The sequence below is a fragment of the Bombina bombina genome, chromosome 1 (assembly GCF_027579735.1).
Source record: "Bombina bombina isolate aBomBom1 chromosome 1, aBomBom1.pri, whole genome shotgun sequence".
Taxonomy (NCBI): domain Eukaryota; kingdom Metazoa; phylum Chordata; class Amphibia; order Anura; family Bombinatoridae; genus Bombina; species Bombina bombina.
Window position 1 is genome coordinate 1,544,874,069 of NC_069499.1, and position 17,586 is coordinate 1,544,891,654.

Here is a 17,586-nt window from a genome sequence, read left to right on the forward strand (position 1 = left end):
AATATTAAAGGAATAGTAAAGCCAAAGTGATCACGTGATTTCTAGTCTGATCCTTGGGGACTGCCTACAATGCTAGACACGTCCCCCAGTTGGATTTCCAATTGCAGGAGGGTGCAGGATGCCAAAAAAGGTAGGATTTCCATGCCATCCTAACGGCGTTAAAGCCCTGTGCTGCTAGGACGGCATACAAAATTATATCACAAGAATGAATCAAATGGGAAAATAATTGCATGCTCTATCTGAATCATGACAGTTTAATTATGATTTTACCGTCCCTTTAAATGGACATTAAATCCATTTTTATATTATTAAAATAATAGAGCATCATGAGTCATGTTAGTAAGAAAAAGGTTAAGTTAAAGATATTTAAATAGAAACTAACGGGAAAAGTATATTTGCGCACATATTGCTAAAAAGAAAAGTACCATAGTGGTGACAGTTATTTGTGTCTTGCTTGAAAACAAAATGTAATTTTATAGAAGTCTCGAGCAATTGTTGTTCAAAAACCTAAATGCATAAAAATTGTAACATACCCTATTATAGATGCAAAATCCATATGGAATGGAATCCACAGTAGAGAATATACCAAGAGAAGAAACAGAGGCTAGAAGTGTTTTGCCACCTTGACTCATTAACTTCTCACCTGTACAGGGTGTCATTTCCATGTAGTTGTGGAGGTGTCAGACAAGATCCACCAGGATGGGGCAAACCCCCATGTTTTAATAAGTACTTCTTGGCTCCATCAGCTATCACTGCAACCCCATCTTGCAACTTTTGCCGCAAGCTCCTTCTCCATCCATCAGTCACAACACTGACCAGTCCAGTGGGAAAGGATGAAGGTGGCCTTTCCAGAGACCCAATGGTAAAGCTAGGAACAATCCAGATGTGATCAGGCCCCAAGAGTCCAGCTTCTCCTGCTACCAGGAATAGCTCCTCAGCCTCCTCTCTGGAGCAGAAGAGCAGAAGCACTGGAGCAGACACCTGTCTGAGCACTCGTTGAGTTCCTCGGGGGCCTATGCCTGGCTCCAATATCAGCTCATCTTGGGGACCAAAACCTGGTTGAAGAGCCTCACAAAGGGCACGTATAGTTCTCAAGAAAATTCTATGTCCAGGGTAGTGGCTAGTGATAACAGAGAATGGACCCAAGTCATATTCCTCCATTACCTTAAATATGACAGTCAGTTGTTGTTCCACTGAGGCACCCAGCTGAAGGAATGAGGAACTGGGCTCCTGTGTGAGGAGACAAGCCTTTAAACAAGGGTTTAAACAATGCATTTTAAGATTCAGTTGCTTAAAGGAACAGTCTAGTCAAAATTAAACTTTTATGATTCAGATAGAGCATGCCACTTTAAGCAACTTTCAAATATATTCCTATTATCAATTTTCTTGGTATCTTTATTTGAAAAGCAGTAATGTAAGCATAGGAGCCAGACCATTTTTGATTCATCACCTGAGTAGCGCTTTCTGATTGGTGTCTAAATGTAACCACCAATCAGCAAGTACTACCCAGGTGCTAAACCAAAAATGGGCCGACTCCTAAGCTTATATTCAAATAAAGATACCAAGAGAATGAAGAAAAATTGAAAATGGGGGTAAATTAGAAAGTTGCTTAAAATTGCCTGCTCTATCTTGCCAGTGCAAAAACTCATAGCGTGAACCAAATTGGCTATGTAATTAATATTTATGTTTATTTAATATATAATTTCTCATATATTAAGACAATATTTTATATTTATGAATTATCTGTTACTTGAATATATATTATAATATGTTATATTCATATTTCTAGGTACCTTATATATACAAAATATTATTGAAAATTGTCATTGTTTAAAAAGATAGATAATGCCTTTATTACCCATTCCCCAGTTTTACATAACCAGCACTGTTACATTGAGACACTTTATACCCTTGTGATGAGATATCTAAGCCTCTGCAAACTGCCCCCTAACTCAGGGCTTTTGACAGACTTGCAACCAATCAGTGCAGACTCATAAATAACTCGACGGAGTGAGTACAATGTTACCTATAGCGCACACATGATCTAGCGCTGTCTAGTTTTGAAAAACTGTCAAATTCACTGAGATAAGAGGCGGCCTTCAAAGGCTTAGAAGTTAGCATATGAGCCTACCTAGATTTAGCTTTCAACAAAGAATACCAAGATACCAAAGGGTGTTTTAACCTTTTACACTTAGCAGATGAGGAAGAAAGTCGTCAGAGGGCTCAATGTAAACTTAAGTTTCTGGTGTCATAATTTGGCAAGCACAAAACAAAAAACTAATTGCCTTGTAAACTGCCAGGTGGTGTTATCTTTTCAGCACGCATTCTAACGTCTGTCGCCTAGCCAAGAATTATTAACATAACCAGTGTAAACTCGGCCATGATAATTAAATATTTATGTTGCCCATTTGTCCTTTCATTTTATTCTGAAAACTGTAATTTCACTGTCCCCGGGAATGCATCTTGCAGAATTCAGAACCTGTTCTTGCAACATTCTACACAGTGATTGTTTACTTATTACAGGTGCTCATTTATATTTGTCCCTAATTGCCACAGCAAAGGAGATACGGATTTGTTCCTGAACTGCAAAATTACAGTTTTAAATTTAATTCCTGATATATACCAGAGAGCTGTAGATCATGTGGCCCTTAAGTTGAGCCCACCTTCTTATCAGATTCAAAAGAGAGGATGGTCTCAACTTTGACAGTTAACTCAGCCATTCACAATTAGTGATGTCGCTAAAAATTTAGGTTTGCGAACGGCGGACTCGAACTTCCGCAAATGTTCGCGAACCGGCGAACCGGGCGAACCGCCATTGACTTCAATAGGCAGGCAAACTTTAAAACCCACAATGACTCTTTCTGGCCACAATAGTGATGGAAAAGTTGTTTCAAGGGGACTAACACCTGGACTGTGGCATGCCGGAGGGGGATCCATGGCAAAACTCCCATGGAAAATTACATAGTTGATGCAGAGTCTGGTTTTAACCCATAAAGGGCCTAAATCACCTAACATTCCTAAATTGTTTGGAATAACGTGCTTTAAAACATCAGGTATGACGTTGTATCGATCAGGTAGTGTAAGGGTTACGCCTGCTTCACAGTGACAGACAAAACTCCCCGTGTAACGCACCGCAAACAACCGCAAACAGTCCATTTGCACAACCACGAGATAGATAGATTTGATAGATAGATACATTGAAGGCAACTTCAATTAGATTACACTAGCAGACTGATGTTTCACAGTCAAAAAATATTTTTTTTTAATATTTACACTACTGTTATAACAAATATGATTGTTGGCACTAGTTGGCAAGTGGGCCTGGCACACACGCTGGGAGGAAGGCAACTGCAATTAGATTACACTAGATGACTGATGTTTCTCAGTCAAAAAAGTTTTTATTTTAAATATTTACAATACTGTTATAACAAATATGATTGGTGGCACTAGTTGGCAAGTGGGCCTGGCACACACGCTGGCAGGCAGGCAACTGCAATTCAATTGCACTAGCAGACTGATGATTCACAGTCAAAAAAGTTTTTATTTAAAATATTTACACTACTGTTATAACAAATATGATTTGTGGCACTAGTTGGAAAGTGGGCCTGGCACACTCGCTGGCAAACAGGCAACTACAATTAAATAACAATAGCAGACTGATGTAAAAATTTTTTTAAAAAAAAGTTACACTAATGTTACAACTGATAGGAGTTATGGCACTCAGGATAGAAGTAGGCACAGTATGTGCTGGCAGCCTGACACACAGGCTGGCACTAGTGGCAGGCTGGCCTGGCAACTAAAATTAAATAACACTAGAAGACTGATGTAAAAGTTTTTTTTTACAAAATTTAAACTAATGTTACACCAGATAGGAGTGGTGGACTGGCACTGAGAATGGAAGTAGGCACAGTATATGCTGGCAGCCTGACACACAGGCTGGCACTAATGGCAGCCAGGCTGGCCTGGCAACTAAAATTAAATAACACTAGAAGAGGACTGATGTAAAAAAAAAATTTAAATTTTTTTTTACACTAATGTTACACCAGATATAAGTGGTGGAAAAAAGAGCTATTAATCACACTATATGATGTGGGCCTGACACACAGGCCTGATGGAAAATGAAATTAGATTACACTAGCAAAATGATTTAAAAGTTTTGTTGTTTAAATTTACAATAATGTTAAGCAGATATGAGTGGTGGCTGGCACAGAGCAATTAACCACAGTATATGCTGTGTAAGCCTGACACACAGGCCTGATAGAAAATGAAATTAGATTACACTAGCAAAATGATTTAAAAGTTTTGTTGTTTAAATTTACACTAATGTTAAGCAGATATGAGTGGTGGCTGGCACAGAGCAATTAACCACAGTATATGCTGTGTGAGCCTGAGACACAGGCCTGATAGAAAATGAAATTAGATTACACTAGCAAAATGATTTAAAAGTTTTGTTGGTTAAATTTACACTAATGTTAAGCAGATATCAGTGGTGGCACTAATCACAGTATATGCTGTGAGCCTCACACACAGGCTGAAAGCCAGGCAAATGCAAATAAAATTACAAATAAATAAAAAAAAAAAGACTGAAGTTATAGCCCTAAAAAGGGCTTTTTGGGGTGCTGTCCTTACAGCAGAGATTAGATGAGTCCTTCAGGACTGTAGTGGACACTAAATACTCTAGCCTAGCTATCTATTTCCCTATAATGTCAGCAGTAGCAACACTAAAGCTCCTCTCACTAAGAAAGCAAGATCGTAATGAGTCTAAAATGGCTGCTGCCAAGGAGCTGGGAGGGTCTGTGAGGGAGTGTCTGTTGCTGATTGGCTCAAATGTGTCAGAAGGCTGTGAGATACAGGGTCAGTTTCCTCAATTATGACACATAGGGGGCGGATCGAACATCGCATATGTTCACCCGCAGCGGCGAATGCGAACAAGCGACATCACTATTCACAATCCTGATTGGTTAAAAGACAACCAATTAGGATTGTGTAGAACAAACAACAAACCATGTATCTATGGAAGCTATTGTCAGAGCAATAATACTGTTGTTGGCAGTTGGGAGCTGCCGTACAGCCTTTGATGATCGCATCAAAGCAATCATTGTGTATCATGTCGCAGTAAACTGTGGAATACTTCTGTATGCATAATTCATTCCATCCTCTCTGAGGGAGTGGAGAAAGCTCAATTTGTAGAGCTAAATTACAGGGAAAATGGGCAAACGATGACAATGAAGTTGCATTGCATTGTAGTTTTTACTCTGTTTACAAATGTCATGGAGGTTTCATTTAAATGTAATGTTCCTTTAAGCTTCCTATCACTTTTTCCTGGGCCCTGAAAAACATAATTTATGTGAGAACTTACCTGATAAATTAATTTCTTTCATATTGGCAAGAGTCCATGAGCTAGTGACGGGATGGGATATACAATCCTACCAGGAGGGGCAAAGTTTCCCAACCCTCAAAATGCCTATAAATACACCCCTCACCACACCCACAATTCAGTTTAATGAATAGCCAAGAAGTGGAGTGAAAAAGAAAGGAGTAAAAAGCATCAATAAAGGAATATGGAAATAATTGTGCTTTATACATAAAAATCATAACCAACATAAAAAAGGGGGTGGGCCTCATGGACTCTTGCCAATATGAAAGAAATGAATTTATCAGGTAAGTTCTTACATAAATTATGTTTTCTTTCATGTAATTGGCAAGAGTCCATGAGCTAGTGACGTATGGGATAACAATACCCACGCAAGAATTCACTAGAGAGGGAAGGATAAAAATAAAAACAGCAATTTTCTGCTGAAAAAATTAATCCACAACCCAAAATATAAGTTAATTCTCATAAATGTGAGGAAAAATCAACTTAAATCAAAAGCAGAAAAATCAAACTGAAACAGTTGCCTGAAGAACTTTTCTACCAAAAACTGCTTCCAAAGAAGCAAATACATCAAAATGGTAGAATTTAGTAAATGTATGCAAAGAAGACCAATTTGCTGCTTTACAAATCTGATCAACTGAAGCTTCATTCTTAAAAGCCCAGGAAGTGGAAACTGATCAAGTAGAATGAGCTGTAATTCTCTGAGGCGGGGCTTGATCAAATAGGCTTGATGAATCAAAAGTTTTAACCACGAGGCCAAGGAAACGGCAGAAGCCTTCTGACCTTTCCTGGAACCAGAAAATATAACAAATAGATTAGAAGTCTTCCTGAAATCTTTAGTAGCTTCAACATAATATTTCAGAGCTCTCACCACATCCAAAGAATGTAAAGATCTCTCCAAAGAATTCTTAGGATTAGGACACAAGGAAGGAACAGCAATTTCTCTATTAATGTTGTTAGAATTCACAATTTTAGGTAAGAATTTAAATGAAGTCCGCAAAACTGCCTTATCCTGATGAAAAATCAGAAAAGGAGATTCACAACAGAGAACGGATAATTCAGAAACTCTTCTAGCAGAAGAGATGGCCAAAAGAAACAACACTTTCCAAGAAAGTAGTTTAATGTCCAAAGAATGCATAGGCTCAAACGGAGGAGCCTGTAAAGCCTTCAAAACCAAATTAAGACATCAAGGAGGAGAGATTGAATTAATGACAGGCTTGATACGAACCAAAGCCTTCACAAAACAATGAATATCAGGAAGTTTAGCAATCTTTCTGTGAAATAAAACAGAAAGAGCAGAGATTTGTCCTTTCAAGGAACTTGCAGACAAACCTTTATCCAAACCATCCTGAAGAAACTGTAAAATTCTAGGAATTCTAAAAGAATGCCAAGAGAATTTATTAGAAGAACACCATGAAATGTAAGTCTTTCAAACTCGATAATAAATCTTTCTAGAAACAGATTTACGAGCCTGCAACATAGTATTACTCACTGAGTCAGAGAAACCTCTAAGCACTAAGCATTCAATTTCCATACCTTCAAATTTAATGATTTGAGATCCTGATGGAAAAATGGACCTTGAGATAGAAGTTCTGGCCTTAATGGAAGTGGCCAAGGTTGGCAACTGGAAATCCGAGCAAGATCCACATACCAAAACCTGAGACCATGCTGGAGCCACCAGCAGCACAAATGATTGCTCCATGATGATTTTGGAGATCACTCTTGGAAGAAGAACTAGAGGCGGGAAAATATAAGCAGGATGATAACATCAAGGAAGTGTCAACGCATCCACTGCTTCCGCCTGAGGATCCCTGGACCTGGAAAGGTACCTGGGAAGTTTTTTGTTTAGATGAGATGCCATCAGATCTATTTCTGGAAGCCCCCACATCTGACTAACTTGAGAAAACACATCTGCGTGGAGAGACCATTCTCCCGGATGTAAAGTCTGACGACTGAGGAAATCCGCTTCCCAATTGTCTATACCTGGGATATGAACCGCAGAAATTAGACAGGAGCTGGATTCGGCCCAAACAAGTATCTGAGATACTTCTTCCATAGTTTGAGGACTGTGAGTCCCACCCTGATGATTGACATATGCCACAGTTGTGATATTGTCCGTCTGAAAACAAATGAACGGTTCTCTCTTCAACAGAGGCCAAAACTGAAGAGCCCTGAGAATCGCACGGAGTTCCAAAATATTGATTGGTAATTTTGCCTCTTGAGATTTCCAAACCCCTTGTGCTGTCAGAGATCCCTAAACAGCTCCCCAACCTGAAAGACTTGCATCTGTTGTGATCACAGTCCAGGTTAGATGAACGAAAGAGGCCCCTAGAATTATACGATGATGATCTAACCACCAAGTCAGAAAAAGTCGAACATTGGGATTTAAGGATATTAATTGTGATATCCTTGTATAATCCCTGCACCATTGGTTCAGCATACAAAGCTGGGGAGGTCTCATATGAAAACGAGCAAAGGGGATCGCATTCGATACTGCAGTCATGAGACCTAAAACTTCCATGCACATAGCTACTGAAGGGAATGACTGAGACTGAAGGTTCCGACAAGCTGCAACCAATTTCAAATGACTCTTGTCTGTTAGAGACAAAGTCATGGACACTGAATCTATCTGGAAACCAAAAAAGGCTACCGTTGTCTGAGGAATCAAAGAACTTTTTGGTAAATTGATCCTCCAACCATGTTTTCGAAGAAACAACACTAGTTGATTTGTGTGAGATTCTGCAGAACGTACCAAGATATCATCCAAATAAGGAAACACTGCAATACCCCGCTCTCTGATTACAGAAAGTAGGGCACCGAGAACCTTTGAAAAGATTCTTGGAGCTGTCGCTAGGCCAAATGGAAGAGCGAAAAATTGGTAATGTTTGTCTAGAAAAGAGAATCTCAGAAACTGATAGTGATCTGGATGAATCGGAATATGAAGATATATGCATTCTGTAAGTCTATTGTGGACATATAATGCCCTTGCTGAACAAAAGGCAGAATAGTCCTTATAGTCACCATTTTGAAAGTTGGTACTCTTACATATCGATTCAAAATCATTAGATCCAGAACTGGTCTGAATGAATTTTCTTTCTTTGGGACAATGAATAGATTTGAATAAAACCCCAGACCCTGTTCCTGAAACGGAACTGGCATGATTACCCATGATAACTCCAGGTCTGAGACAAACTTCAGGAAAGCCTGAGCCTTTACTAGGTTTGCTAGAATGTGTGAGAGTAAAAATCTTCTCACAGGCGGTCTTACTCTGAATCCTATTCTGTACCCCTGAGAGACAATACTCTGAATCCAATGATTTTGGACCAAATTGATCCAAACATCTTTGACAAATTTTAATCTGCCCCCTACAAGCTGAGCTGGAATGAGTGCCACACCTTCATGCGGACTTGGGGGCTGGCTTTGATCTCTTAAATGGCTTGGATTTATTCCAATTTGAAGAAGGCTTCCAATTGGAAACAGATTCCTTGGGGGAAGGATTAGGTTTCTGTTCCTTATTTTGTCGAAAGGAATGAAAACGGTTAGAAGCTTTAGATTTACCCTTAGGTCTTTTATCCTGAGGCAAAAAAACTCCCTTCCCCCAGTGACAGATTAAATTATTTATTACCTTGGAAAGAAAGAGATAGCAATCTGGACTTAGAAGTCATATCAGCATTCCAAGATTTGAGCCACAAAGCTCTTCTAGCTAAAATAGCTAAAGACATAGATTTAACATAAATTTTGATAATATAAAAAATGGCATCACAAATGAAATTATTAACATGTTGAATCAACTTAACAATGCTAGACAAATCATAATCCGATACCCGTTGCGCTAAAGTTTCCAACCAAATAGTTGAAGCAGCTGCAACATCAGCCAAAGAAATTGCAGGCCTAAGAAGATGACCTGAATATAAATAAGCTTTCCTTAGATAAGATTCAAGTTTTCTATCTAAAGGATCTTTAAAAGAAGTACTATCTTCCGTAGGAATAGTAGTACGTTTAGCAAGAGTAGAGATAGCCCCATCAACTTTGGGGATCTTTACTCAAAACTCCAATCTAACTGCTGGCAAAGGATACCATTTTTTAAACCTTGAAGAAGGAATAAAAGAAGTACCAGGCCTATTCCATTCTTTAGAAATCATATCAGAAATAGCATCAGGAACTGGAAAAACCTCTGGAATAACCACAGGGGGTTTATAAACAGAATTTAAACGTTTACTAGTTTTAATATCAAGAGGACTAGTTTCCTCCATATCTAATATAATCAACACTTCTAACAAAGTACGAATATACTCCATTTTAAATAAATAAGAGGATTTGTCAGTGTCAATATCTGAGGCAGGATCTTCTGAATCAGATAGATCCTCATCAGAGAAGGATAAATCAGTATGTTGCCAGTCATTTGAAATTTCATCAACTTTATGAGAAGTTTTAATAGACCTTTTACGTTTATTAGAAGGTGGAATGGCAGACAAAGCCTTCTGAATAGAATCAGAAATAAATTATTTTAAATTTACAGGTATATCTTGTGCATTAGATGTTGAGGGAACAGCAACAGGTAATGAACTACTACTGATGGATACATTCTCTGCATGTAAAAGTTTATCATGACAACTATTACAAACCACAGCTGGAGGTATAACCTCCACAAGTATACAACAAATGCACTTAGCTTTGATAGAACTGTTATCAGGCAGCAGGATTCCAACAGTGATTTCTGAGACAGGATCAGATTGAGACATCTTGCAAATGTAAGAGAAAAAAACAACATATAAAGCAACATTATCAATTTCCTTATATTGCAGTTTCTGGAATGGAAAAAAAATGCAAACAGCCTAGCCCTCTGACATAGAAAAAAAGGGGCAAGAGGCAAGTAGGAATTAGGTCTTAAATAATGAAAATATTTGGCTCCAAGTATGACGCACAACAAACAGAAAAATATCGGAAACGACACACTCGCGTCATAGATGACGTTACCTTGTGAAGGACTCAACGTCAACTAAGACGCCTGAAATGATGAATTTGCGTCAACGCACGTAACTTTGCGCCAAACAAATCTAGCGCCAAGAATGACGCAATAAACTATGGCATTTTGCACCCTCGCAAGCCTAATTCTGCCCATGAATTTAAAAGACAGTCAATTTGAAAAAGAGACTATACCCCAGGTAAGAAATACATTTTTATTAAAAAGCATTTCCCAGATATGAAACTGACAGTCTGCAAAAGGAAATATAATGAAAACCTGAATCATGGCAAATATAAGAACAATACATATATTTAGAACTTTATATAAATACATAAAGTGCCAAACCATAGCTGAGTGTGTCTTAAGTAATGAAAACATACATCAAAAGACACCCATCTACATATAGCAAATAGCCAAACAGTACTGAAACGGTTATCAGTAGAGGTAATGGAATATGAGAGTATATCGTTGATCTGAAAAGGGAGGTAGGAGATGAATCTCTACGACCGATAACAGAGAACCTATGAAATAGATCCACCGTGAGGAAAACCATTGCATTCAATAGGTGATACTCCCTTCACATCCCTCTGACATTCACTGTACTCTGAGAGGAATCGGGCTTCAAAATGCTGAGAAGCGCATATCAACGTAGAAATCTTAGCACAAACTTACTTCACCACCTCCATGGGAGGCAAAGTTTGTAAAACTGAATTGTGGGTGTGGTGAGAGGTGTATTTATAGGCATTTTGAGGTTTGGGAAACTTTGCCCCTCCTGGTAGGATTGTATATCCCATACGTCACTAGCTCATGGACTCTTGCCAATTACATGAACGAAAAGACAAGTTGCATCACTCAGGCTATTTAAACCCTTTAAGAGCATGTTCTTAGCTGGTTATCCTCACAAGCAAAGAGATTGCAGCATGTGTGCTAGAGCACAGTATATATACAGCATATATAATTTATTCCCTACAATTTAACCAACATTCCCATCCCAAACTGCCACACATGGTTATCATGAACTCATTACAAATTGTTTGTAAACCCATTGCTTATGTTAATAAATTCAGTTAAGGGGACACTGAACCCAAATTATTTTTCTTTCATGATTCAGATAGAGCATGGAATTTTAAGAAACTTTCTAATTTACTCCTATTATGAAATTTTCTTTGTTCTTTTGGTATCTTTTTTTGAAAAAAATGGAATGTAAGGTTACAAGCTGGCCCATTTTTTGTTCAGCACCCTGTATAGCTCTTGCTGATTGGTGGGTACATTTAGCCACCAATCAGCAAGCTGCACCCAGGTGCTGAACCAAAGATGGGCCGGCTTGTAAGTTTACATTTCTGCCTTTTCAAATAAAGATTCAAAGAGAACTAAGAAAAATTGATAACAGGAGCAAATTAGAAAGTTGCATAAAATTGCTGCTCTATCCAAATCATGGAAGAAAATTGGGTTTAGTGTCTCTTTAATTCTCCTTGTATCCATTGTTGAAAAGATTATCTTGATTCTTAGACTCTTGACTATAGCGATTGATAGTGTAAATTGTGCCAGAAAGTCATCAGTGCCAAATGTGGTAGACTGGCAGGTGCAGGTTACACTTACTACAAATGGATAATTATTATTCTATATTAGGTTAAAGGGATATGAAATACAAAAAATCCTTCATGGTTCAGATACACCACACAATTTTAAACAACTTTCCTATTTTACTTTTATTATCTATCTAATTTGCTTAGTATCTTTTGTTGAAATGCCTACCTAGGTAGGCTCAGGAGCTGGGCGTTGATGCTGATTGGTGGGTGCACATAAATGCCTTTTGTAATTTGCTTACAAATGTGTTGAGTTTGCTCCTAGTCGGGTATTTCTCCTTCAACAAATTATATCAAGAGAATAAAGCAAATTTGATAATAGAAGTAAATCGTAAGGAAAAATGTAGGTTTCATGTCCCTTTAACTGTGAATCGGTAGCGGTAATAAAGAATGCTTCTTTGTTATTAAAGGAGACACCAATTGCTGATCTACCTGTGAAATGTGATGTAGTTTTGTAGATCAATGTGAAAACTGAGAGTGCATTCATGAATTCATTGTTGCTTTTAGGAATAAAACATATAAAATGTTTGTATGGTATAAATGTTCAATAAAGATTGCAAAATTACTAATAAAAATTAATGATCCATCCCATTTTTCCTATATCAAAGTAGAATTTTTGAAAGATCGGAATTGACTGCACAGTTATATGTGACCAAAGTGCATTTTCTTTTTACAATTCCATTATTTAATTTGATGTTGTGTTTCACTTTGTCCTTTGGCTGCGGTGCCTTTTACTTTCCTGTGAAAATAACTGTCATACCCCTCAGATGGTTTCTCATTTTATTTTCATGCGTTTACCTAGATTTTGTTGTTATATTGATTTCTAATTCAAGTGTTTTTTTTCTGGTTTAAACAACAACTGTTCTTATTGAATCTATGAAACTGAACACCAGGCTACTGTATAATGTTTTAGTTTGCACATTCAAACTGATTAGAATCCAATCCTAGGGCAGGAGTTGACAAATACATATAACACTTAGGAGACAGTATATTGACTAGCCAGATACAGGTGCCAGACAAGAATGTTTGTATATAAATATATATTCATAAAATGTTAAAAAAAGAGAAGAAATTTTGTAGGCTCAGTGGCTCCCTGTTAAGTCCTGAATGAGGGTGTGGATTTATGACCGGCTACAGTTATTTTCTGACAGTAAAAAGGTACCCTTACCAGGTCTCCATCATCTCACCTTTGGACTTAAGACGACAGAAGAACCTCCACTAATGCTGATGATAGGAACAAGAGTCTGTGAGGATATGAAGTCTAGGATCTGCGCTACAGCCTCTGTGCCAATGTTATCTTGGAAAACCACAGCATGTACACCATTTAGTGCTTGGCACAGCTGGTGCAGAAGTGGCCCAGGGCTGCTGTCATTCACCAGGATGGTTATTGTGTGAATATCCAGAGGAAGGCGTAAGGAGCCCACTTGGGTCAGAGGACCATCCACATCCACATTTAGAAATGAGCCACCAAACACCAATGCCACATTCACCACGGGACCTCCAGGATAGGGCAGAAGTGTCTCCATCACCACTGCTCCACTACCCACCATGCCTAAGAGAAGCCACCCCAGTGTTGGGGGCAGAGACATGTCACAGTGAGAGCCTGTAGGGAAAAGGAGAGACATAGTCAAACATATTGCATGTAGATTTTAATGCATGCTGAAAAAGCACATGATGGACCCACTTATGCAAAAAGTTAACCCAGAGTGGGCTCTACAACTGGACCACTGGACCCAGGTGGCATTTTATAGAGATGGCACTCTCATATGGAGTCCACCAGTTGCCCATCAACATGATGCCCTGTAAAACTGTTTACTATGGTTAGGTTTAGCCTGTAGTGGAAGTAGAATTTGGGAGAGGGTCTCATTTCATTCTTGGATATCGGCAGCACAATGTCTTCAGCCGGCCCTGAGCTAATCTTTTTGAATGCCTGTACTGTACATCTGCCTTCCTATTCTGACCTAGATTACAAGTGAAGCACTATTGATAGTGTAGGGTGCGCTATCAATATTGCTGGGCTGTGGTAGAAAATAATTACCATTACAAGTCCATGGTAAAGAAGAATTACCAGAGAATGTTTAGCACGACCGACATCCCTATAGTGCGCCTTGTACTTTAAATGGATATCGAGACCGCACTAAAAATTGCTCATAGCTCAAGCACAAGACAAAACAGCGCTAAAAACAAAGTCTTAGGGCTAGAAAAAAATACAATTAAACACATGTAAAACATATTTAAAAAAAATGATTACACTCGTATATACAAATTAAATGTAAAATATAGATTTATTATTGAAATAAATGTATAAAACATGTTTAAAAGGGATATGTCTGAGGTCTGGTCTGAGGAAGGGGTCTGCGAACCCTGAAACGTTACCACAATAAATTATTAATTTTGTATCTAAATCCAGCGAGTGCAGTCCTTGATTGAAGTAGACTGTGATTATTAGATAGACTTTGCACCCTGGTTGATGGCCCAGCTGAATTGTGAGTGCAGATACACACAGAACATATATATATATATATATATATATATATATATATATATATATAAAATAAAACAGAAGAGTCCCATCCTGTATTCAAGTGACAAGAGAGACAAACAAACAGCTACGTTTCAGTCCTACATAGCCCTTAGTCGTGCACTCAGCTAAAGACTTGATAAATGCAAGTTGAACAATGCTGTACATAGCTACATTTTCTATTTATTATTATTATTATTATCGGTTATTTGTAGAGCGCCAACAGATTCCGCAGCGCTAATTATGTATATATATATATATTACATATACTTGTATATGTGCAGGTATTCATGTGTCTATATGTGTTGTTTATATGTTTACATATGTATGTTGCACAAAACACTTAAAAAAAACATAAATTATGCTTACCAGATAATTTAATTTCCTTCTGTACAAGGAGAGTACACAGCTTCATTCCTTACTGTTGGGAAATACTAAACTTGGCTAACAGGAGGAGGCAAAGACACCCCAGCCAAAGGCTTAAATACCTCTCCCACTTCCCCCATCCCCCAGTCATTCTGCCGAGGGAACAAGGAGCATTAGGAGAAATATCAGGGTATAAAAGGAGCCAGAAAAAAATTATAATTTAGGGGGCCACCTATCAGAGAACACGGGCGGGGGCCGTAGACTCTTCTTGTACAGAAGGAAATTAAATTATCTGGTAAGCATAAATTATGTTTTCCTTCGTAATACAAGGAGAGTCTATGGCTTCATTCCTTACTGTTGGGAAACTTTTACCCAAGCTCTAGAGGACACTGAATTATAACGGGAGGGACAAAAAGAGAGGAAGACCCTAATCTGAGGGCACCACAGCCTGCAAAACCTTTCCCCCGAAGGCTGCTTCAGCTGAAGCAAAAACATCAAACTTGTAAAATTTAGAAAAAGTGTGAAAGGAGGACCAAGTGGTCGCCTTACAAATCTGATCCATAGAGGCCTCATTCTTAAAGGCCCAAGAGGAAGCCACTGCTCTAGTAGAATGAGCCGTAATTCTCTGAGGAGGTCTATGTCCCACTGTCTCATAGGTAAGACTCCTCAACCAAAAGGATAAGGAAGTCAAAGAGACCTTCTGGCCCTTACGCTTCCCAGAATATGCCACAAATAAGGAAGAAGCTTGTCTAAAATCCTTAGTAGCTTGAAGATAAAACTTCAAGGCACGAACCACGTCCAAAATATGAAGAAAACGTTCCTTCGAAGAGGAAGGATTAGGACACAAAGAAGGGACCACAATCTCTTGATTGATGTTGCAGTCTGACACGACTTTAGGGAGAAACCCTAACTTAGTACGTAGGACAGCCTTATCCAAATGGAACACCAGATAAGGAGGCTCACATTGCAAGGCGGCAATTTCAGATACCCTGCGCGCCAAAGCAATAGCCAGTAGAAAGAGAACTTTCCAGGACAACAACTTAATATCAATTTCATGCATAGGCTCAAACGGAGCCCGTTGCAAAACCTTAAGAACCAGATTCAGATTCCAAGGGGAGCCGAAGGTCTGAACACAGGTCTGATCCTAATCAGAGCCTTAATAAAGGACTGAACATCTGGAAGCTCAGACAGCCTCTTGTGCAGTAAAACAGACAAGACCGAAATCGGTCCCCTCAGGTTACTGGCCGAAAGACCATCCTGGAGAAACATCAGAATCCTGGCAACCTTAACTTTATGCCAAGGAAATCCATGCTCTTCACACCAGAATAAGTAGGTTCTCCACACCTTATGATAGATGCAATGAGGAACTGGCTTACGAGCTTGAATGAGAGTATTGATAACTCTCTCAGAAAACCCTCTCTTGGCTAAGACTAAGTGTTCAATCTCCATGCAGTCAGACTCAGATAATCTAGATTTTGATGAACAAAAGGACCTTGTTCCAGCAAATCCCTGCGACAAGGTAACCTCTATGGAGGAGAAGTTGATATCCTCACCAGGTCTGCGAACCATGTCCTTCATGGCCACGATGGAGCAATCAGTATTACTGCCGCTTGCTCCTACTTGATGTGGGCCACTACTCGAGGAAGGAGTGGTAATGGCGGAAAAAAGTAGATTAGATTGAACCTCCAAGGCACCGTTAATGCATCTATTAGCTCCACCTGAGGATCCCTGGACCTCGACCTATATCTGGGTAGTTTGGTATTGAGACAAGACGCCATGAGATCTATCTCCGGCGTCCCCCACATGAAGCATATCTCCGCAAAAACTTCAGGATGGAGAGGCCATTCCCCGGATGAAAGGATTGTCTGCTGAGAAAATCCACTTCCCAGTTATCCACACCCGGAATGTGGATCGCTGACAGCGAACAGCTGTGGGCCTTCGCCCACTCCAGAATCCAAGATACTCCCCTCATCACTAGGGAGCTTCTCGTTCCCCCCTGATCGTTGATGTAAGCCACCGAGGTTATATTGTCTGATTGGAATCTGATAAACTGGGACGAACCCAGAAGAGACCAAGCCTTCAGAACATTATAGATTGCTTGAAGTTCCAAAATGTTGATCGGGAGGGAGCGTTCCTCCTGCAACCAGAAACCCTGTGCCTTCTTGGCACCCCAAACAGCTCCCGATCCTGAGAGGCTCGCGTCCGTAGTCACAATCTCCTAGGATGGTCTGAGAAAGGATGTCCCTCGGGACAGATGATCTGAACAGAGCCACCAAGAGAGCAATTGTCTCGACCGGTTGTCCAGGGAAATCTGTTGAGACAGATCCGAATGATCGTCGTTCAACTGCCTCAGCATGCACAGCTGTAGCAGTCTGAAACGGAACCTGGAAAAAGGAATTATGTCCATGCTGGACACCATGAGACCAATTACCTCCATACACTGAGTCACAGATGGCCTGAGGTCCGGAGGGCAAGACATGCCGAAGCTAGCTTGCACCATCTCTGGTCAGTTAGAAATATCCTCATGGATACTGAATCTATTATAGTGCCCAGGAATTCTACCCTGGTGCTTAGGATGAGAGAACTCTTCTCTAAATGTATCTTCCATCCATGTGATTGAAGAAGAGAGAGAAGAGAAATCAAATGGCCCTTTGCTAGATGAAAAGATGGCGCTTGAACCAGAATGTCGTCCAAGTAGGGAGCTACTAATATACCCTAGATTCTGGCGACAGCCAGGAGAGCTCCCAGAACCTTTGTGAAAATTCTTGGGGCC

At 39.4% G+C, this 17,586-nt stretch overlaps 1 protein-coding gene across 1 annotated transcript in view; it reads right to left on the reverse strand.

The window, feature by feature from the left end:
• GRIN2C (glutamate ionotropic receptor NMDA type subunit 2C) overlaps window positions 1–16,391 on the reverse strand; it is a 166,064-nt gene extending 149,673 nt beyond the window's left edge. Inside the window, exons 1-3 of the mRNA XM_053722029.1 lie at window positions 16,367–16,391; window positions 13,114–13,529; window positions 644–1,230 (exon numbers count right to left, since the gene is read on the reverse strand). Coding sequence (XP_053578004.1) covers window positions 644–1,230; window positions 13,114–13,529; window positions 16,367–16,391 — 1,028 coding nt within the window. The remainder of the gene's footprint in view (window positions 1–643; window positions 1,231–13,113; window positions 13,530–16,366) is intronic.
• Between the last annotated feature and the right edge of the window lie 1,195 nt (window positions 16,392–17,586).